The sequence below is a fragment of the Salmo salar genome, chromosome 03, assembly GCF_965601325.2.
Source record: "Salmo salar chromosome 03, fSalSal1, whole genome shotgun sequence".
Classification (NCBI taxonomy): domain Eukaryota; kingdom Metazoa; phylum Chordata; class Actinopteri; order Salmoniformes; family Salmonidae; genus Salmo; species Salmo salar.
In genome coordinates, this window is record NC_138293.1 from 31,734,566 (window position 1) to 31,756,800 (window position 22,235).

The 22,235-nt window shown below is 44.9% G+C and overlaps 1 protein-coding gene across 1 annotated transcript in view; it reads left to right on the forward strand.

Annotated features, from left to right (window-relative positions):
- LOC106599727 (PH domain leucine-rich repeat protein phosphatase 1) overlaps positions 1 to 22,235 on the forward strand; it is an 85,580-nt gene that overhangs the window by 46,119 nt on the left and 17,226 nt on the right. Inside the window, exons 2-5 of the mRNA XM_014191031.3 lie at positions 12,360 to 12,556; positions 13,891 to 14,016; positions 16,738 to 16,886; positions 21,189 to 21,335. Coding sequence (XP_014046506.2) covers positions 12,360 to 12,556; positions 13,891 to 14,016; positions 16,738 to 16,886; positions 21,189 to 21,335 — 619 coding nt within the window. The remainder of the gene's footprint in view (positions 1 to 12,359; positions 12,557 to 13,890; positions 14,017 to 16,737; positions 16,887 to 21,188; positions 21,336 to 22,235) is intronic.

The window sequence follows — 22,235 nt, forward strand, 5'->3', positions numbered from 1 at the left end:
CAATGCCAAGCGTTGGCTGTAATGGTGTAAAGCTCGCCGCCATTAGACTCTGGAGCTGTAGAAATGCATTCTCTGGAGCGATGAATCACGCTTCACAATCGGGCAGCCTGACGGACGAATCTGCGTTGGCGGATGCCAGGAGAACGCTACCTGCTGAATGCATTCTGCCTACTGTAAAGTTTGGGGGAGGAGGAATAATGGTCTGGGGCTGTTTTTCATGGTTCGAACTAGGCCCCTTATTTACAGTAAAGGGGAATCTTAACGCTACAGCATGCAATAATATTCCAGATGATTCTGTGCTTCCAACTTTGTGGCAACAGTTTGGGGAAGGCCCTTTGCTGTTTCAGCATGACAATGAACCGTGCACAAACTGAGGTCTGTACAGAAATGGTTTGTCTAGATCGATGTGCAAGAATTTGGCTGGCCTGCACAGAGCCTTGACCTCAACCCTATCGAACACCTTTGCGGTGAATTGGAATGCTGGCTGCGAGCCAGGCCTAATCGCCCAACATCAGTGGCCAACCTCACTATAGCTCCTGTGGCTGAATGGAAGCAAGTCCCTGCAGCAATATTCCAACATCTAGTGGAAAGCCTTCCCAGAAGAGTGGAGGCTGTTAAAGCAGCAAAGGGGGGACCAACTCAATATTAATGCCCATGATTTCGGAATAAGATGTTCACACAGTTTTACACATCATTTGCTGCTGCTACTCTGTTCTTTATTTTACTCTTATTATTTGCCTAGTCACTTTACCCTGCATTCATGTACATATTGACCTCAAGTAACTTGTACAGAGGTAAGAGTTACTTGAGGTCGATATGTACATTTATCTGGTACTGGTCCCTGTATATAGCTCCACATTGATCTGGTACTGGTCCCTGTATATAGCTCCACAATGATCTGGTACTGGTATTCCCTGTATATAGCTCCACATTGATCTGGTACTGGTCCCTGTATATAGCTCCACATTGATCTGGTACTGGTCCCTGTATATAGCTCCACAATGATCTGGTACTGGTATTCCCTGTATATAGCTCCACATTGATCTGGTACTGGTCCCTGTATATAGCTCCACATTGATCTGGTACTGGTCCCTGTATATAGCTCCACAATGATCTGGTACTGGTATTCCCTGTATATAGCTCCGCATTGATCTGGTTCTGGTCCCTGTATATAGCTCCGCATTGATCTGGTACTGGTCCCTGTATTTAGCTCCACATTGATCTGGTACTGGTCCCTGTATATAGCTCCGCATTGATCTGGTACTGGTTCCTGTATATAGCTCCGCATTGATCTGGTACTGGTCCCTGTATTTAGCTCCGCACTGGTACTGGTCCCTGTATATAGCTCCACATTGATCTGGTACTGGTACTCCCTGTATATAGCTCCACATTGATCTGGTACTGGTACTCCCTGTATATAGCTCCACATTGATCTGGTACTGGTACTCCCTGTATATAGCTCCACATTGATCTGGTACTGGTACTCCCTGTATATAGCTCCACATTGATCTGGTACTGGTACTCCCTGTATATAGCTCCACATTGATCTGGTACTGGTACTCCCTGTATATAGCTCCACATTGATCTGATACTGGTACTCCCTGTATATAGCTCCACATTGATCTGGTACTCCCTGTATATAGCTCCACATTGATCTGGTACTGGTACTCCCTGTATATAGCTCCACATTGATCTGGTACTGGTACTCCCTGTATATAGCTCCACATTGATCTGGTACTGGTACTCCCTGTATATAGCTCCACATTGATCTGGTACTGGTACTCCCTGTATATAACTCCACATTGATCTGGTACTGGTCCCTGTATATAGCTCCACATTGATCTGGTACTAGTCCCTGTATATAGCTCCGCATTGATCTGGTACTGGTCCCTGTATATAGCTCCGCATTGATCTGGTACTGGTCCCTGTATTTAGCTCCACATTGATCTGGTACTGGTCCCTGTATTTAGCTCCGCACTGGTACTGGTCCCTGTATTTAGCTCCACATTGATCTGGTACTGGTACTCCCTGTATATAGCTCCACATTGATCTGGTACTGGTACTCCCTGTATATAGCTCCACATTGATCTGGTACTGGTACTCCCTGTATATAGCTCCACATTGATCTGGTACTGGTCCCTGTATTTAGCTCCACATTGATCTGGTACTGGTCCCTGTATATAGCTCCACATATATCTGGTACTGGTCCCTGTATATAGCTCCACATTGATCCGGTACTGGTATTCCCTGTATATAGCTCCACATTGATCTGGTACTGGTCCCTGTATATAGCTCCGCATTGATCTGGTACTGGTTCCTGTATATAGCTCCGCATTGATCTGGTACTGGTCCCTGTATTTAGCTCCGCACTGGTACTGGTCCCTGTATATAGCTCCACATTGATCTGGTACTGGTACTCCCTGTATATAGCTCCACATTGATCTGGTACTGGTACTCCCTGTATATAGCTCCACATTGATCTGGTACTGGTACTCCCTGTATATAGCTCCACATTGATCTGGTACTGGTACTCCCTGTATATAGCTCCACATTGATCTGGTACTGGTACTCCCTGTATATAGCTCCACATTGATCTGGTACTGGTACTCCCTGTATATAGCTCCACATTGATCTGGTACTGGTACTCCCTGTATATAGCTCCACATTGATCTGGTACTGGTACTCCCTGTATATAGCTCCACATTGATCTGGTACTGGTACTCCCTGTATATAGCTCCACATTGATCTGATACTGGTACTCCCTGTATATAGCTCCACATTGATCTGGTACTCCCTGTATATAGCTCCACATTGATCTGGTACTGGTACTCCCTGTATATAGCTCCACATTGATCTGGTACTGGTACTCCCTGTATATAGCTCCACATTGATCTGGTACTGGTACTCCCTGTATATAGCTCCACATTGATCTGGTACTGGTACTCCCTGTATATAACTCCACATTGATCTGGTACTGGTCCCTGTATATAGCTCCACATTGATCTGGTACTAGTCCCTGTATATAGCTCCGCATTGATCTGGTACTGGTCCCTGTATATAGCTCCGCATTGATCTGGTACTGGTCCCTGTATTTAGCTCCACATTGATCTGGTACTGGTCCCTGTATTTAGCTCCGCACTGGTACTGGTCCCTGTATTTAGCTCCACATTGATCTGGTACTGGTACTCCCTGTATATAGCTCCACATTGATCTGGTACTGGTACTCCCTGTATATAGCTCCACATTGATCTGGTACTGGTACTCCCTGTATATAGCTCCACATTGATCTGGTACTGGTCCCTGTATTTAGCTCCACATTGATCTGGTACTGGTCCCTGTATATAGCTCCACATATATCTGGTACTGGTCCCTGTATATAGCTCCACATTGATCCGGTACTGGTATTCCCTGTATATAGCTCCACATTGATCTGGTACTGGTCCCTGTATATAGCTCCACATTGATCTGGTACTGGTACTCCCTGTATATAGCTCCACATTGATCTGGTACTGGTACTCCCTGTATATAGCTCCACATTGATCTGGTACTGGTACTCCCGGTATATAGCTCCACATTGATCTGGTACTGGTACTCCCTGTATATAGCTCCACATTGATCTGGTACTGGTATTCCCTGTATATAGCTCCACATTGATCTGGTACTGGTCCCTGTATATAGCTCCACATTGATCTGGTACTGGTCCCTGTATATAGCTCCACATTGATCTGGTACTGGTCCCTGTATATAGCTCCACATTGATCTGGTACTGGTCCCTGTATATAGCTCCACATTGATCTGGTACTGGTCCCTGTATATAGCTCCACATTGATCTGGTACTGGTCCCTGTATATAGCTCCACATTGATCTGGTACTGGTCCCTGTATATAGCTCCATTCTTGTGTATTTTATTTTATTCCTCTCGTGTTAGTTACGATTATTATTTTGTTAATTGTTTAAACTCTGCCTCGTTTGGGTTCGTAAGGTTCGTAAGCAAGCATTTCACTGTAAAGTCTACACCAGTTGTATTCGGCGCATGATAAATAACATTTGATTTGGTGCAAAATACCAAAAAGGTGGACTGCAAGGCTATAATAAAAATTGCCCACTCTATCTTCTTTTCTGGTTTTAAGGTAAATATTTTAAAGTATATCAACCTACTGTTGGTCAAAGTCTAAGGCTGTGTTTACTCAGGCAGCCCAATTCCAATTAAAACGGGTTTTATCATTGTAAGATTTTAAATAATTCAAAAAATACTATAATAAGTGCTCAAGTGGCAAATAGGGTTGAAGTTTATATCTGAAAGCAGCCAAGTTCAACATTTTTCATTTACCTGAAACTGTACGTTTTATATTGAAAATCTAAAATCAAGATGTCAATTTGTTTGTCTACATGCCATTTTAAAAACAATTACAGCAAACATCCTAAGCTTCCCAGCTGAGTTTGAATAAGACATCTGATTACCAATTTACATTTTGAACTGTTGGTTTTATTATAGCTAATAAATAACCAAATCATTTATGGATCGGTACATAAAATAAATTGGTCCTCAAACTTGAACTGGAAATATACCGTAAACTGGCATACGTGTCAACACACTCCCTCGTCTGATTGGTCGAGTAGGCGGGCCTTCAGACTTTGTGACTGTGGTAACTAGTTACGACCCTGTTGCTTACGTACTTACAAAGCTATGTAGTAAAAACCCACACAGTACCATAGATAGTCCTGAAGGCAGACAGTGCGGTATGGTAGATAGCCCTGAAGGTTGTCCCATGATTGTTGGAAGGTTGTAACATGTTGCGCCAGGCTGGCAGATGGGAGGAGGGGATAATAGCACCGCCTTGGCCCGCGCACTAATTGTCCCTAGCAGCTGTCACCTCGTCTGGTCCTCACCGTCACTACCATTACACGCCCATGTCTGTTTGTGTGTGTCACCTACCTTAGAGCATGTCCAAATGAGCCTATTCCTGTTACCTTGGGCCTAGCAGCACTAAAAACGGTTATTCCGAGAGAGAGATTTACTTCAGCTATTTGCACATTGTTACCACACTGTACATAGGCAATAATAACATTTGAAATGTCTATATTCTTTTTAAATGTTTTACTCTTAATTTCTGATTGTTTACTTCCCTTGTTTATTTCCCTTTTTTTTATTGTCTATTTCACTTGCTTTGGCAATGTAAACGTACAGTATGTTTCCCATGGCGATGATGCCCATTGAGTTGAATTGAATTGAGTGGGAGAGTGAATCCAGGTAGTAAAGCGGTTTGATACAACATTATTACAACATCTGTTTAATATGACACTATTGCAATTTGTTGAAATCTGTCTGCAAAGACGTCATTGCAACCAGTTTTGCCAGCTGGGAAAAGCAAGGATTTGGGTTTATACGGAGAAAGACAGGTCAGATCAAGAGATGACAGGCAACACACACACACACACACACTCTCTCTCTCTCACCCACCCACCCTCAGGCAGGTTCGGTGCCACATGCTGTGCGTGCCCCTACAGGAGGACAGCAATTTACAGGCCACAGAAACAGCTTGATTTCTTTCTTTGTCCTTCCTTCTCTCTTTCTTTCCCTCACTCTCTCTTCCCCCTATCCCTCTCTTCCCCCTATGTGTTGGGGCTTACTCACTTCCTCTTTCTTCAATATCTCATTACTCCTTTTCACTGTCAGCGGCGGAGAACAACAGCCATCAAGCATCGTTTGATAACAATAACAAGCCTCTGAAGGACACGCTACAGTATGTGTTATTTTTAGCACTATTTGACAGTGACGTGTCTCTACAGCTCCTCAGTAGCAAGGAGGGCCTTGATACATCACTTCAGATCGTAACAATCTCATACAGGAGGCGAGACAGAGGCCCGCGGCTCAAATGGCACCCTATTCCCAACACAGTGCACTACTTTTGACCACGACCCATCGGGCTCTGATCAGTGGTTGTGCACTGTGTAGGGAATAGGGTGCTATTTTGGGACGCAGGGAGATGTGAAAGGCAGCCAAGGCCAGGCAGCAAGGAGCCAGTTATAGCCTGAACACAAACCCTCCTCTACACTACAACCCATACGTCATCTGTGCCAGTCCACAGCACCTTAGCATGTATTGCATTGTAAGTAAGCGGGCTTGTTCTCATTCCCGCCCAGTGTGTCATGTTGGTCAGAGCCCTGAGGTACGGCGAGCCCAGACCCAGTGTGTCTTGTTGGTCAGAGCCCTGAGGTCCGGCGAGCCCAGACCCAGTGTGTCATGTTGGTCAGAGCCCTGAGGTACGGCGAGCCCAGACCCAGTGTGTCATGTTGGTCAGAGCCCTGAGGTACGGCGTGCCCAGACCCAGTGTGTCATGTTGGTCAGAGCCCTGAGGTACGGCGAGCCCAGACCCCGTGTGTCATGTTGGTCAGAGCCCTGAGGTACGGCGAGCCCAGACCCAGTGTGTCATGTTGGTCAGAGCCCTGAGGTACGGCGAGCCCAGACCCAGTGGTAGAAGTGTATGTGTGCTGCAGTGTCTTGTTTCATTAGGGGGGTCAGCCTGATTACACGTGTGTAGCGAGGAGGAGAGGTGGTTCTGGAAGTGCTCTAGTTATCACACGGGGGAAGGCCTTACACTCTATTAAAGATGGAATCCGCAGTAGGGGAAACGGCACCACTGTCCGCCCCACCACCGTTGTTTTTCTTTAGTCAACAAGCAGAGCTGGTGGGGTTTGGAAGTCAGTTCCTCTTTGCGTGCGTGTGTGTGTTGGCTCGGAGAGGGGAAACCGTGGCCTTTCCTGATCTTGGGGAAGGAAGACATCTTGATAAACCGCTAGGTGGTGAACACCCTAAAGTAAACACACGCCTCTCCCTACTCACACACATATATATTTTGAATACTTTATTTGAATCCACCAATCGAATTTACTAAAAAAGGTCCCTTTCTCCATAGCACTCACAAGGTAAAGAAAGCACCTCATTCTCCAAACACACACACATACACAACAAGCCAAGACCATAGTGTCCTTTTGACCCGAACCCTATCCCCTGCATTGCTTCCATCCTCAAACCTTTAAATTGAATAGACTCCTGGCCTGGGACAACAAATAGAGTCCTTGTCCCGATGACTCGGTTGGCTGTAGCCTGGTTCTTGCCCCCACCAGGGTTGTGGGTTTGATTCCAGCATGAGACTTAAAGTGACCACTACATAACCATATTATCATTGTGATGTCAAGAGGTTGTGTAGATCCGATGTAAACAGGATGCTCGTGTGGGAGCCCCACCCACCCACTCTTCCCCTTCAATTGAACTAACCTAGACGGTGTAGTGGTCTGGTCTACACACAGGCTGGTCCACTGTGTCCATGTGACTGGGTGGGGAGGGAGAGCTACAGGAGCCGCCAGGGCAAATCAACACCCGGGCAGACAGAGGCTGTTTTAGGCCCACTGTTATCATTAGGGCTTTCTACTGCACCACTCCATATTGTTCCCCTTTTTAAAACGTTTGTTTCTGTTTTGGTCCGTCCTCATACAGGCGAACAATAAAGCCCAAATCACATATAGAGGAGGTTTATCACTGTCACTGAATCAGTGTGTGAGGGCGGGGGTTGGGTGTGTGTGTCTGCGCATGCGTGTGGAAGGGTGTGTGTGTGTGTGTGTGGGAGAGAACGTGTTCCAACAAAGTCCAAGATATAGTGAGATTGCCAGTGTGACGTATTGAGGCTAAAAGCTGGTGAATAACTTGTCTGTTCAAATAATTTCTCATCCGACTCGCAAACTCAATTATGAAAATGAAATGGGTTGTACTGTAGTCTGAGCTCTGTCGTAGCGTCTCACTTCTGACCATGTGGTAAGGTACTGCATTGCACATGCTCAGTATTTAACCAGGCAGATGTCCATTTGCAAAGTCGGTTATTGATTTGATTTCAGCGTGAAAATGAGGCCAAAGCAAGCATGGCTCAAAGGTCACTGCATAGTAATGATACAGCAGGGAAAAAAGTGCTGATCAGAGTAGCTCATATTAAAATATAGCCCTTTGCCCTGGGCCCAGAGTCTGTTTTTCAGAACATGAGCACTTCCTTAGTGAATTTATTTTTCAACCCTAGTCTCTGACAATATCAAGTCTACTTCACAGTATCATGAGCTAGAAACGGGCACAAGCACTGTTCCCAGTTGCTTTAGGACCAGACTGAAAGCGCCAGGTACATATTGTGTGGAAGAAGGGGCTAGGTAGGCAAACTGTTGCCATTTTTAACCATTGCATGTGTCTAAAGATACAAACTCTGCCTACCAGCAGGCCCAGAGAGCAAATCAAGTTCAATACGGGTCTACCGCTGGCCAATCGGATGGCTCAGACGACCGTGTCTGCAGTAACGTAGCAGCCATTAAAGAAAGATACTGCAAAGTTGATACGGTGAGATTTCTAAACGTTTTAAAACCACGACTAGAGAGAGACTGTCAACGAATACAGCAAAGAGATGAGTTCATGCTTAAGTTCTCACTCAGCACCGTCAACACTTTGTATTCAACACTTTTATAAGCGATAAACTGCGCGTTCTTCCTATTTCCACTCAGCGCTTCAACAAGCAGTGCGGCAGTAATGCATGAGTAGGAAAGTGTATCTACAGGATTGTGTTGTTATTATTAGCGGCTTGGGTCTTTTTAATATCAAGAGATATTTCACTTTCTCTGTTCATAGGAGTCGCAACATGAATTTGTGCATGAGGCAGAAATAATGCAGTGCGACTCGAGTTTCGCCATTAGCTGTAAGACGATGTCCCTTTTTGGTCAGTGTCAGTGGAAGAACATCATAAGGGATGTTGAGAGGTGGACCCTCAGTCTGCTGCTCTCTCCCTCTGCTGAGACTGACCATCAGATGCAAGCACCATCTGCACAGTAAACAATAAATAAAAAGCACATTATTTAAATATATGCTCAATCATTACCGGTGCCTTCCTCATTTAAAAATAAATATCTATATATATTTTAAATGGCCCAAACAACAATGCTTTCATTGGCAGGGCAATTCAAGCAAAGCCATTTTGCGGTGATAATGTATTGGGGATTTAGCTTACTGCACAAACCTCCTTGCTACAGTACTGTTTTTAATTGGTTAATGTTGCATAGGCTTATGTTTTTTTTAAGTCATGTAAAAACAAAATTCTGAGCAGTAGATCTCGGCTTGCATTTTGACTCAAAGTGATCTTGACTCAGAAAAGGTTGGTGACCATTGTTCTACAGTTTTCCCTGTAAACAATATCAACGTTTCCCTTTACTGTGGCAATTGTGATCGAATCAAAGCAATATTAGCCACTTTCAATGCAACATACCGAAACAAAACGAACTATGCAAGAGATTTTGTTGTAGGTAGAACGCGTCGGAGTAGGATTCTATATTGTATTTATTATGGATCCCCATTAGCTGCTGCCAAGTGCATTGACACGCACTACTCAGCCGTACTTTACACAGACCGGTGTCACATAAACAATCAGAGCTGTAGTAGGCCTATATGCAAATAGACCATTGGCATATATGGATCTGTGCAATTTACTTTGAACTGGACTGTGTTTACAGCATGAGCGGTCGTGAGTAGATGCGCTTGGTTTGAGATCAAAGTGAGAGCTGCATGTAGCCACGTGTAAACATTTTGTTAATATCCTTTGCTAGTTAGTGAATTATTAGCCCAGTTATAGATCCTTTGTAGTCAGCAATAGGGGAGTGATTTCTTCCTACAAGAGTACAAAACGTGTACATTTCTAGTCATCTTTGAAAAGAGTCAAGTAAAGAGATTTTTTTTGTCTTAATGAGGCAGTGTTGTATTTTGAGGCAGGCTTGAATAAGCTAAGTAGCCAATAGGCAGAGTGTAGCATAATTTGTCTGATTCTCTGTAATAATGGTATGGGAAGTGGTTTCTTGCGTCAAACAACACAACAACATTTTCAGTCACCTTATCTGAAAGACAAGTGGCTAAACAGGTTCATGTCAAGCCATGCATGTTTTTATCCACAAGTCTCATGGAATGTAGGCCTACATTGAACACCACACTTTGAGCTCAAAGTGACCTGAAACTTGCTCAGTGGCGATAATCTTTTGAGGGTACATTGGTCCTGACCGGGGCTTGAACCTGGGACCTTGCAACTGTCAACCCTACACCTTAGCCATTACGCCAAGAGATCTGAACCTTATGAGGATGTCGCTAGGTTGTAAGCTCCCTACAATAGAGTAGGTAACTTGTGTGTAGTGTTCTCCAGTTGGGGGAGTTTTAAAGCGACGCTAAAAGCGTTAGCCCTGGGCCATGTGTCATACAGCATTCTCTCGTGTTAGTCTAACCGTCAGCGTGTAAGAGACCTGTGTTGAATTATTCAGAGCTGTAAGAGCTTGTCCTGGTACTTAGCACTTACCCCATAGTACTACCCCACCAGCTCTCTCTATCCCTGTCTGGATTGGAGTGGATGGGCGAGATGGAGGAGTGGTTTACAGTGGGTTACGTAACTGGCGAAATAAGGTAAACGCCGACATAAAGTGTCTTAATGCGGTGTTGGGCCGCCAGAACAGCTTCAATGCACCTTGGCACAGATTCTACAAGTGTCTGGAACTATCGCAGCGATGGACACCATTCTTCCACAAGAAATTCCATAATTTGGTGTTTTGTTGATGGTGGTGGAAAACGCTGTCTCGGGCACCACTCCAGAATCTCCCGTAAGTGTTCATTTGGGTTGAGATCTGGTGACTGAGACGGCCATGGCATATGGTTTACATCGTTTTCATGCTCATCAAACCCTTCAGTGACCACTCGTACCCTCTCCTATGGGAGCATAGCCATGGTAGCCAAAATAATGGCCTACCCCAGCATGTTTATACATGACCCTAAGCATGATGGGATGTTAATTGCTTAATTAACTCACGGTTAGTTAACAACTCAACCATGTAAATCAAAAGTATGTGCCCAGTGGGTGAGATCTCTTCTAGCCAAGGTAGCAACTGGGTATTTTTATACATGACCCTAAGCATGATGGGATGTTAATTGCACACAACTGTGTGGAAGCACCTGCTTTCAATATACTTTGTATTTAAAAAAAAAAAAAATGTATACCTCATTTACTCAAGTGTTTCCATTATTTTGGAAGTTACCTGTATCTCTCTGACCTGGGGTTGTTTTCTGTCCGCATGTGTACTTACCCTACCCTACTACACTACCGGCAGCAGCTCCTTCTCCCTCATAAACCCAGTGTGGAGTGGATGGAAGAGATGTAGAGGGTAGGAGTGATTTACTGTTGTTTACAGTAATATGTGAGTCATTTTCTATGGCCTGGGGTCGTGTCCATTCTACATCAGATGCTTTGGCCTAGCGTCTTGGCCTAGCACACATGGTGGAGACATGAATAATAAAAGACAAGTGTACAGGTCGGCAGAGATTCTGTTCATAGATAGATAGATAGATAGATAGATAGATAGATAGATAGGAAAAGAACAGAGAGGCACATGCAAGTGGAGAAGAATGCGAGAGAGGTTGAGAGAGAGAGAGTTGGCAGGCCAGTTTGCAAGACGGAGAGCAGGTGGATGTTTTGGAGAGACAGAAAAGACAGATGGGCAGACTGATTGACAGAACAACTTGATAAATAAGCCATTTGGCAGGGTAACGGAGAGAACGAGGGAACACGTCACAGAGGAGATGAACCGATAGGTGAAGGGAATAAAGACAGCTCAAAGAATGACTTAAGAAATTAGTGTTGAATTAGTGGACAGCACCTGGCATCATCCGATCTATTATCTGACTATCACTGTTGTGTTTAATGCTATGCTAAAAGCTATTCAGCGCCGTATGCTAACAGAGTGCGGCATCAGTGCTGACTGTGACTGTTTTTAGCGCTTATGCTAACACAGCATTGATTTGACTGGGTGCTGAGCGCTAGGCTGCTACGCTATTTAACTATTCATATCTCTCAGGGTTGACAATATACTGTATGTACAGTATGTAAATAAACAAAATTATCATTATTTGCTTTATAGTAAATCATAATTACTATGTCACTTGATTAGCTTTGAGTTAGATAGATTCAGGGCCAGTATACAGGTCTCTGTGCTACTGGCCCTGTGTTGAGTTAGCTGAATGCTAACTATGCTAACTCTAGCTCCCTCTCCTCTGTGTGTTGAGTTAGCTGAATGCTAACTATTCTAACTCTTGCTCCCTCCTCTGTGTGTTGAGTTAGCTGAATGCTAACTATGCTAACTCTCGCTCCCTCTCCTCTGTGTGTTGAGTTAGCTGTATGCTAACTCTCGCTCCTTCTCTTCTGTGTGTTGAGTTAGCTGTATGCTAACTCTCGCTCCTTCTCTTCTGTGTGTTGAGTTAGCTGGATTCTAACGATGTTAACTCCCTCTCCTTGTGTGTGTTCCAGGAAAGCCCCACAGCATCGAGAGCTCGGAACGCGTGCAACTGTCGGGGACGTATAATGTCCGCAAAGGGAAACTCCAGCTGCCAGTCAACCGCTGGACCAGACGCCAGGTGATCCTTTGTGGCACCTGCCTCATTGTCTCCTCCGTCAAAGACAGCCACACGGGCAAGATGCACATCCTGCCCCTCATCGGAGGAAAGGTACAGTAAGACACAGGACTGCTGTTACTGCCACTACTGACAATGTTCTGTGACTGGGTGGACTGGCAGCCATATTGAGAGTAGCCACGCCAGGAAGTAAAATCACAAAGTTCATTCTAATTCTATGACACCAATGTGGCATCCACAAACCTTACTTTACTCTTACATCACCAGCTTTCCATTTCCATGTGTCTTCATTCTTGACTCCGTCTAATCAGTGTGTAATCACAGAGCTAAATCAATAGTCAAAATCAAATCAACAGTCTTTAATCAACTCTGTGACAGAGTCCTGGTGAAGGGCCAATAAGTCATCGTTGCAAATCCATGTTTAATCTTCCAACATCCTTATTTTGTATCTGCTTTCTCCACATCAAGTACTCTATACCCTAAATGGATTGTTTGGCCTTTATTCACTTTGTCCTCTAATTTAAAAGTCTTATCGTGGATCTGCCTAGTTTAGGCAGGATCCTCACGAATACATTTTCTGGCTTGGGATTTCACATTCCAAAAAAAAGGAAGTTAGGGAGGGAGCCTTTGGTTAATGACTATTATCCCTTTATGGCTTTATGGCTGTGTATCTGCAGCAGGGAAGGACAGATAGGCCTATTGAATAAGCCCTAAGGGCCCTCCTGAAAGGGTCTTTCTATCAGCCTGCCACATACTATATCTAGCCATATAAAGGACTGTGACTCCCCACATCCCACCGCAACCACAGCTCAAATATCATGTCATGTCAAGACACGAGCTCTAGATCTCTAGGTTCCCATTCATCTCCGCAGCGTGCGTTCATAACTGTATATGCGTGTTCGTGTATGTCTATGTTTACGCTTGACGGGAAATTGCAGCCTGAGGCCGTTTTAATACGAACATCTGAATGACATCACCAAAATGACCATGGCCCGTAACATGGAAGCCATTTTAAAAACGGGGACTGTCTTGTGTACTGAATAAAATCCCTGGATGCTGTATGTGTTATTTTGTTCTATAGGTATGTGTGTTTTCTGTATGCAATCGATATTTGTTCAGTCAATAGCCCTACAGGTTTGTTTATCTTGTTTGTCTGACTCTGAAGGCGTGTCTGTTGTCGTTGTCGTGTCTTAACTGGCGATTTGTTTTCCGACAATGGTTATCTTGAATGTGTGACTTCCCCTGGAGGTGTGAACTGAAGGTGTGTGTTTGTTAATGCTGTCTCTTGGCCTAACGTGGGGGGGTGTGGGTGTGTGTGTGGGTGTGTGTGTGTGTGTGTGTGTGTGTGTGTGTGTGTGTGTGTGTGTGTGTGTGTGTGTGTGTGTGTGTGTGTGTGTGTGTGTGTGTGTGTGTGTGTGTGTGTACAGGTGGAGGAGGTGAAGAAGCATAGCCACTGCCTAGCGTTCAGCTCAGCAGGGTCCCAGAGCCAGACCTACTACGTCAGCTTTGACAGCTTCACAGAACACCTGCGCTGGCACCGACACGCAGCCAAGGTACGTCAGTGTGTATTTGTGTGTGTATGCAGAGGAGTACAGTTCGGGGTGAAACAGTAGCTCTCTCGCTCTCTCTCTCTCTCTCACTCATTCACTCACTCATACGCTCACTCACTCACACAAATGCTCACTCTCCTCTCTCTCATCCTAACTGAAGTAGGCCAAAGCCAGGAAACCAATTTTATAAATATTATCAGGGACGAGCGTGTCATGGAAGCCCAGGGGAACACTCAGAATAGAACCTACTGTAGGACTGGGAGGCGGAGTGGCATGAGCAGTAGTCACGGACTGGAGAGTAGCTAGTTAACCGTGTTCAGTAAGGGAAGTATTGTAAAGTACAGTAGTAAGGAGAGTATAGTGGAACTGGAGCGTATAATCGAGAGTATAGTAAGGAGAATGTAGCAGTAAGGATAGTAAAGTAGAGCAGTGTTTCCCATCTCCAGTGCTCGATTGACCCCATCACCACACATTTTTATTGAGAATCCCCGGACAAACACACCTGATTCAACTTGTCGACTAATCATCAAGCCCTCAATGAGTTGAATCAGGTGTGTTTGTCCAGGATTACAAGGTGTGCTGTTGGGGGTACTTGAGGACTGGAGTAGGGAAACACTTTAATAGGGGGTATAATAAGGAGAGTATAGTGTAACTGGAGAGTACAGTAGAGTATAGTAGTAAGGAGAGTGTAGTAGTAAGGAGAGTGTAGTAGTAAGGAGAGTGTAGTAGTAAGGAGAGTATAGTAGTAAGGAGAGTATGGAGAGTATAGTAGTAAGGAGAGTTTAGTAGTATGGAGAGTATAGCAGAGAGTATAGTAGTAAGGAGAGTATAGTAGTAGGGAGAGTATAGTAAGGAGAGTTTAGTAGTAAGGAGAGTATAGTAGTAAGGAGAGTATAGTAGTAGGGAGAGTATAGTAAGGTGATTATAGTAGTAAGGAGAGTTTAGTAGTAAGGAGAGGATAGTAGTAAGGAGAGGATAGTAGTAAGGAGAGTTTAGTAGTACGGAGAGTTTAGTAGATAGGAGAGTTTAGTAGATAGGAGAGTTTAGTAGATAGGAGAGTATAGTAGTAAGGAGAGTATAGTAGTAGGGAGAGGATAGTAGTAAGGAGAGGATAGTAGTAAGGAGAGGATAGTAGTAGGGAGAGGATAGTAGTAGGGAGAGGATAGTAGTAGGGAGAGTATAGTAGTAGGGAGAGTATAGTAGTAGGGAGAGTATAGTAGTAGGGAGAGTATAGTAGTAAGGAGAGTGTATAGTAAGGAGAGTGTATAGTAAGGAGAGTATAGTAGTAGGGATAGTTTAGTAATAAGGAGAGTTTAGTAGTAAGGAGAGGATAGTAGTAAGGAGAGGATAGTAGTAAGGAGAGGATAGTAGTAGGGAGAGTATAGTAGTAGGGAGAGTATAGTAGTAAGGAGAGTATAGTAGTAGGGAGAGTATAGTAGTAGGGAGAGGATAGTAGTAAGGAGAGGATAGTAGTAAGGAGAGTTTAGTAGTAGGGAGAGGATAGTAGTAGGGAGAGGATAGTAGTAAGGAGAGTTTAGTAGTACGGAGAGTTTAGTAGATAGGGAGAGTTTAGTAGATAGGGAGAGTTTAGTAGATAGGAGAGTATAGTAGTAAGGAGAGTATAGTAGTAGGGAGAGGATAGTAGTAAGGAGAGGATAGTAGTAAGGAGAGTGATAGTAGTAAGGAGAGTATAGTAGTAGGGAGAGGATAGTAGTAGGGAGAGTATAGTAGTAGGGAGAGGATAGTAGTAAGGAGAGTGATAGTAGTAAGGAGAGTGATAGTAGTAAGGAGAGTGTAGTAGTAGGGAGAGGATAGTAGTAGGGAGTAGTATAGTAAGTAAGGAGAGGATAGTAGTAAGGAGAGGATAGTAGTAAGGAGAGGATAGTAGTAAGGAGAGGATAGTAGTAGGGAGAGGATAGTAGTAGGGAGAGTATAGTAGTAAGGAGAGTGTAGTAGTAAGGAGAGTGTATAGTAAGGAGAGTGTATAGTAAGGAGAGTGTATAGTAAGGGAGAGTTTAGTAGTAAGGGAGAGTTTACTAGTAGGGAGAGTATAGTAGTAAGGCGATTATAGTAGTAAGGAGAGGATAGTAGTAAGGAGAGGATAGTAGTAAGGAGAGGATAGTAGTAAGGAGAGTTGACTAGTAGGGAGAGGTAGTAAGGCGATTATAGTAGTAAGGAGAGGATAGTAGTAAGGAGAGGATAGTAGTAAGGAGATTACAAGTAGTAAGGAGAGTGTATAGTAAGGAGAGTGTATAGTAAGGAGAGTGTATAGTAAGGAGAGTGTATAGTAAGGAGAGTGTATAGTAAGGAGAGTATAGTAGTAAGGAGAGTATAGTGGAACTGGACTAAGTGTTCAGTAGATATACAGTAGATATACTGGAGATGTACAGGAGATGTACAGTAGATATACAGTAGATATACAGTAGATATACAGTAGATATACGGGAGATACAGTAAATAACATGAGGTGGTCTGTTATGTCCTGTCCTGTCTCACTCACGGTTGACTTCCTGCCTTTCTAATCTTAAGACTCCTGACCTATCGATGACCTGTTAATAACCACCCTAGGCCACACACACACACACACACACACACACACACACACACACAATCCTCCCATAAATGCACAATCACCCCCCCAGTCACACACACATCCCAGCGGAGTCGGGATAATTATGTTTGACACCAGGTTTCCCCTTTCTCTCCCCTCCCCCGGTGGATCAGATGGTGTCCCAGAGGATCAACTCTGTGGACCTGTCCTGCTGCAGTCTGGAGCAGCTGCCTCCCAACCTCTTCTACAGCCAGGACCTCACCCATCTCAACCTCAAACACAACTTCCTCCCCACAGACCACCGTCTACACCAGCTACAGAGGTAGGTGGTACGGTCCAGGGGAATTGGGCACTCAGGGATGGGTTGGGTCTCAAGAAGGGGTAGGCTGGGGTGGGCTTGGCCTGGTTAAGTTGCTCTGCCTGGACAGATCTGAGCATGGCATGGTTTGGCTTGGTTGGCTTAGTAAAGAGTTGGACTGGGTCACAAATAGGGTAGGGCTGGAGCTGGACTGGGCTAGACTAGACTGAACTAGCCTAGATTGGAGTGGACTTGGCAGAATAGTGCTGGGCTTAAGATGCATGAATGGGGTAGTGTCAGTTAGTGGGCAAGGCAGTGGCAGTGGCCTTTGGTTTTGCAGACTTGAGCTGCTTAGGACCAGGCCTAGCAGAGCTGGGCAGGGTAAGGCTGGCCTGGGCTGGGATGGGCAGGACAGGACAGGGCCTAGTTGAGTTGACCTGGACAGTCGGAGTGGATGGAGTCTAGTAGGGTAACCCAGACCTGTCTGCCTCTGCAGGGAGGCTTTTAATATGGCCTGGCTCCCTCACTCTCCCTCTCAGTACTGCTCAGTGGGCACCATCTGGCCCCAGATTAAAGCACATAGCCAAGATGTACTGTACACTGTGTGTGTGTGTGTGTGTGTGTGTGTGTGTGTGTGTGTGTGTGTGTGTGTGTGTGTGTGGTGTGTGTGTGTGTGTGTGTGTGTGTGTGTGTGTGTGTGTGTGTGTGTGTGTGTGTGTGTGTGTGTGTGTGTGTGTGTGTGTGTGTGTGTGCGCGCCTGTCACAGCCTGTCTTAGAAATCTAGAAGATGATTTGTCATTTAACTGCACGTGCAAGTGTGTCTGTATATTAGTGTCCTTGTAGTCTACGATGAGAGAGAGAGAGAGAGTGGGGGATTGTATGTGTGCGTGAGAGAGAATATTGGGTTGTGTGTGTGTGTGAGAGAGACAGACAGAGAGGCTGGTTGAAGGCAGAATTAGGGCATACAGAATCTTGATCACTGCCGATTAGAGTAGTGTGTGCATGTGCCTGTCTGATCCTGTCTGAATATGTGCCAGGACCGTCAACATTATACGAGGCTTTGGCCTTTTCATATTCTATATCCTGGCTAATGCAGGGGATAATCTGAATTCAAAAGACGGACATGACCGATGAAAAGCTGCTAGTTTGGAGATAAAAGGATATGATGTGATATGGAGGTTGTTTATGTATGAGGGTTTAATTGCTACAGAGCGTCCCTGCTGGGCATCAGACTCACAATGTACTAATGAGTATGACCTACATTAGTAGGGTCACTCATATTTAAAGTGTCACAGAGAGAGAGAGATGGAGAGGGAGAGAGGGAAAACACACACGCACACAAAAAACATGGTCTAGACTCCTCAGCTCTCACTGTGTCTATGAGCATGTCACAATGTGTATTGGCTCAGGTTTGTGTGTGTGTTCAGACACACACTTTTCTTGAGAGAGTGTGTGAGGAGCTAGGTTTTCCCACCAGAGATGTTTCCATCGAAGAGGCTGTGCGTGATGACGTAGTGCACATCAAAATAACTTTTGCAGTGACATTCACATGTATTGAATACAAACTACAAGTTAAATGGGTTTCCATCGCATTTTCAACTCTACACATTTATTCCTGAGGTGCTGACCTGTTGCACCCTCTACAACCACTGTGATTATTATATGACCCTGCTGGTCATCTAGGAACGTTTGAACATCTTGACGAACGATCTGGTCTTAATGGCCATGTACTCTTATAATCTCCACCCGGCACAGCCATAAGAGGACCGACCACCCCTCAGAGCCTGGTTCCTCTCTAGGTTTCTTCCTAGGTTCCTTCCTTTCTGGAGAGTTTTTCCTAGCCCACGTGCTTCTACATCTTCGTTGCCTGCTGTTTGGGGTTTTAGGCTGGGTTTCTGTGTAAGCACTTTGTAACATCTGCTGAAAATACATTTGATTGATTGATTGTCACAAACAATGTTGGGTTACATAGTCAATGTCAGCTATCTGAGCAGCTAACCAATCGCTGCAGCTGTACATAGCCCATCTGTAAATAGCCCACCCAATCTACCTACCTCATCCCCATATTGTTTTTATTTACTTTTCTGCTCTTTTGCACTCCAGTATCTCTACTTGCACATCACCATCTGCTCGTCTATCACGCCAGTGTTAATTTGCTACATTGTAATTACTTCGCTACTATGGCCTATTTATTGCCTTACCTCACGCCATTTGCACACACTGTGTATAGACTTTCCATGTGTAACTCTGTGTTGTTGTCTGTGTCGCACTGCTTTGCTTTATCTTGTTCTCAACTAGCTTACCTGGTTAAATAAAGGTGAAATAAATGAAATACAATGTGCCTTCTCTGGTCTTGGCACGTACCTCTAGCCAACAGCTGGCAGATACAATGTGGGTATAGCCTACCTGATGAGATTATTATGGACAAAAGAGCAAGATTAGTTTTATTTGTCAAATGTCAGCCAAGCATCGATCGGCATGTCACCAGAATTAGACCCTTGATGTTTATTGAAAGGAGCATCAAGCTCATCACCCTGCGCTTTCACCACCCTGTGAAGTTCATCTCAATTTATAGAATCTGTAGCCTAATAAACGGCGTGGCTTTCCCGCGTCGTAGTGGGAGGACCACACAACATATCATTGCGTGACTCTAAGTTTACTTCAATATGATTGCAACGATATCAGTATTTGCCCATAAAGGCGTTTCCACCACCATTTCTCGCATAATTCATTTTTACCGACACAAAAAGATCCCACCTTGTCTAGCGTATTTTGTTTTGCCGACATTTTGAAAGTTTACGGACAAACGTTCTGTTTTCATCAGGCCTGTTGTGACATTTTATATCTGACATGTACTTTACTCACATAAAAAGGTTGGATGGAAACCTGGTTTGTCTCCCTTTTTGTTTCCCTATAAACACTGGGTTTCCGTCACATCATGGCATCTGACTATTTAGTATTTTTCCCAGTGGTGTCCCTCCTCTCTTTCTCCCCCTCCCTACCTCCCTCTTTTTCTCTCTCTCTCTCTCTCTCTCTCGTCCTTCATAACTTTTAGTCAGCATTATAAATATGATAATGCACGGGGTCAAAGGTTTAAACATATGCACGGAACCAGATCCAGCCCCTCCCTGTGTGATGACCTTTGTAATAGAGCATTGCATTATGGGATTAGGGGAGGGGCTAGTATCTTACACACCTGATTACCCATATTTGATTGGCACATCACTCTCTAGAGCTAATCTGGCTAATCGGGGGGAGAGAAAGACAGAGGGGGGGGGGGGGGGGTATGTGTGGTGTTAGTCAGCAGATTTGAGCTGGTGATCTACAGGAGCACAGGGTTGTCCCGGCCTCCTTGTCTCGTTCAGCTCCTCCAGGAGGACGCCTCCCTCCCTCCCTCAGCTGGAATTAAATGGCCTTGCAAATTAATAGCCCTGTCATCTAGCTTCCCTTTTTCTAATAACACATGATGGAGGGGCTGGCTGGGCTGGCTGCGTGCGTGTGATCGATTCAAAGCATTGCCAGACTAAAAGGCAGCAGACTTGTTTGTGAGCGTCAGCTTTGATGCGAACATGGCAATCGGCCCAGGAGTGGTGGGGCCGTGTGCCATCCCCTCTCTCTCCTGTCCCCTTTCCCCTGTAAGGGTGACTTGCCTGAAGGTCACTGCTGAACCATAGGACACAAAGCCAAATGCCACTAGCCTCTGGTGTTGCTACTGACAACACACACCTTGCCTGTTTCCTCTACATGACAATGTATTTGTATTTTCATTTTGTCTATTGAGTCAGACCACTGACTTTGCTAACTCCACAATATCACAGATGTGTGATAGTTAACATTTTACCACAGTATGACAGAGGAACGGAAAAGGTCAGAGAAAGTCCCATAGTGTTTTGACGCTTGTTTTAAACTTTGGGAGCATTCTAACAGAGTGCAGTTACTCGTATAAGCGTGTGGTTACCTGTGCACAGCAGCACACCACTGTTGAACCAACAAGCTACATAATACTTATTATAAATTGGCTGGTTCCAGCCCTGAATGCTGGTTGGCTGAAAGCCCGTGGTATATCAGACCGTATACCAATGGGTATGACAAAATTTTTATTTTTGGTGCTCTAATTACATTGGTAACCAGTTTATAATAGCAATAAGGCTCCTCTGGGGTTTACCAATTTACCACGGCGGCTAAGGGTATATTGCATGATGCCTAAGAACAGCCCTTAGTCGTGGTATATTGGCCATATACCACATCTCCTCGGGCCTTATTGCTTATATATACTACTCACAACCTCTCTCTCTCTCTGCTCCCTCTTCTCCCTCTCTCTGCCAGGTTCTCTCGTCTGCGCAGCCTCAACCTATCTAATAACCAGCTGGGTCAGTTCCCCGTGGCCATCTGTGACATCCCCACCCTCACCGAGGTCAACCTCAGCTGTAACTTCCTGACCAACGTGGGCCAAGCTGTGGGATCCATGACCAAGTAAGAACCCGAAAGTGTCTCGGGGTCAATGGCACCCTATAGAGTACCACAGTATGAGTGATGATACCCATAAAACCTAGCGGTCAAACAGGGAATTGGTTCCGATCGTTTTTCCACCATTCATTTTTCCTATAAAGGGTAAGCCTACATGAAACGCAGCCCTTATTTGAAGTGTTTCCAAAATCCCCTTTGACCGCTAGGTTTTATGGGTATTATGACACCACCACTGTTGGGCTCTATTCCCTGTATCGTGTACTACATTTTCCCCCCAGAGGCTCTGGTCAAAAGTAGTGCACGTCATAGGAAATAGGGTGCCATTTGGGATGCGTGCAAGGGGTCAATGGGCATATAGAGAGGCACAGAGAGGTTGCTCTTAACCACAGTTCTAGGATCAGATGACCTCACCCGCGACCCTAACCTTCAACATGAAGTATCAGTGGTTAGTGTTAGTTTCTATCCATCTCCTCCAGACACAGGAGACAGTTGGATAGGTTAAAGAAATACCATAGATATATTAAACATGTTTCATATTTCAGATGATTGTCTGGCGGTCTGACGGTAACCTGAAGTGAATGCAGACTGAACTGACAGGACAACTGCCAGTAGTTCACGTGGGGTGATACTTTAGGACAGGAGAGAGAAACTGTGATGAGGTGGTGTCTGCTTCCTCTCAGCTGTAGTAGCTGAGCTCCTCTCGTCTAATGGAAGGATCTGGAATGCAGCCTGTGAATTCCTCAGTATGCCCCGCCGAGCCTCAATGCTACTACTGCCACCTCCTGGTGGTAGAGAGAAAGACCTTAGTGTCAGAACGTGGAGAATAACATCGTTGGAAAAGGGGACTCGGCTGTTTTAATGTAGCTCTTTTGATTGTACCTGATCACCACACATTAGACAGGGGTT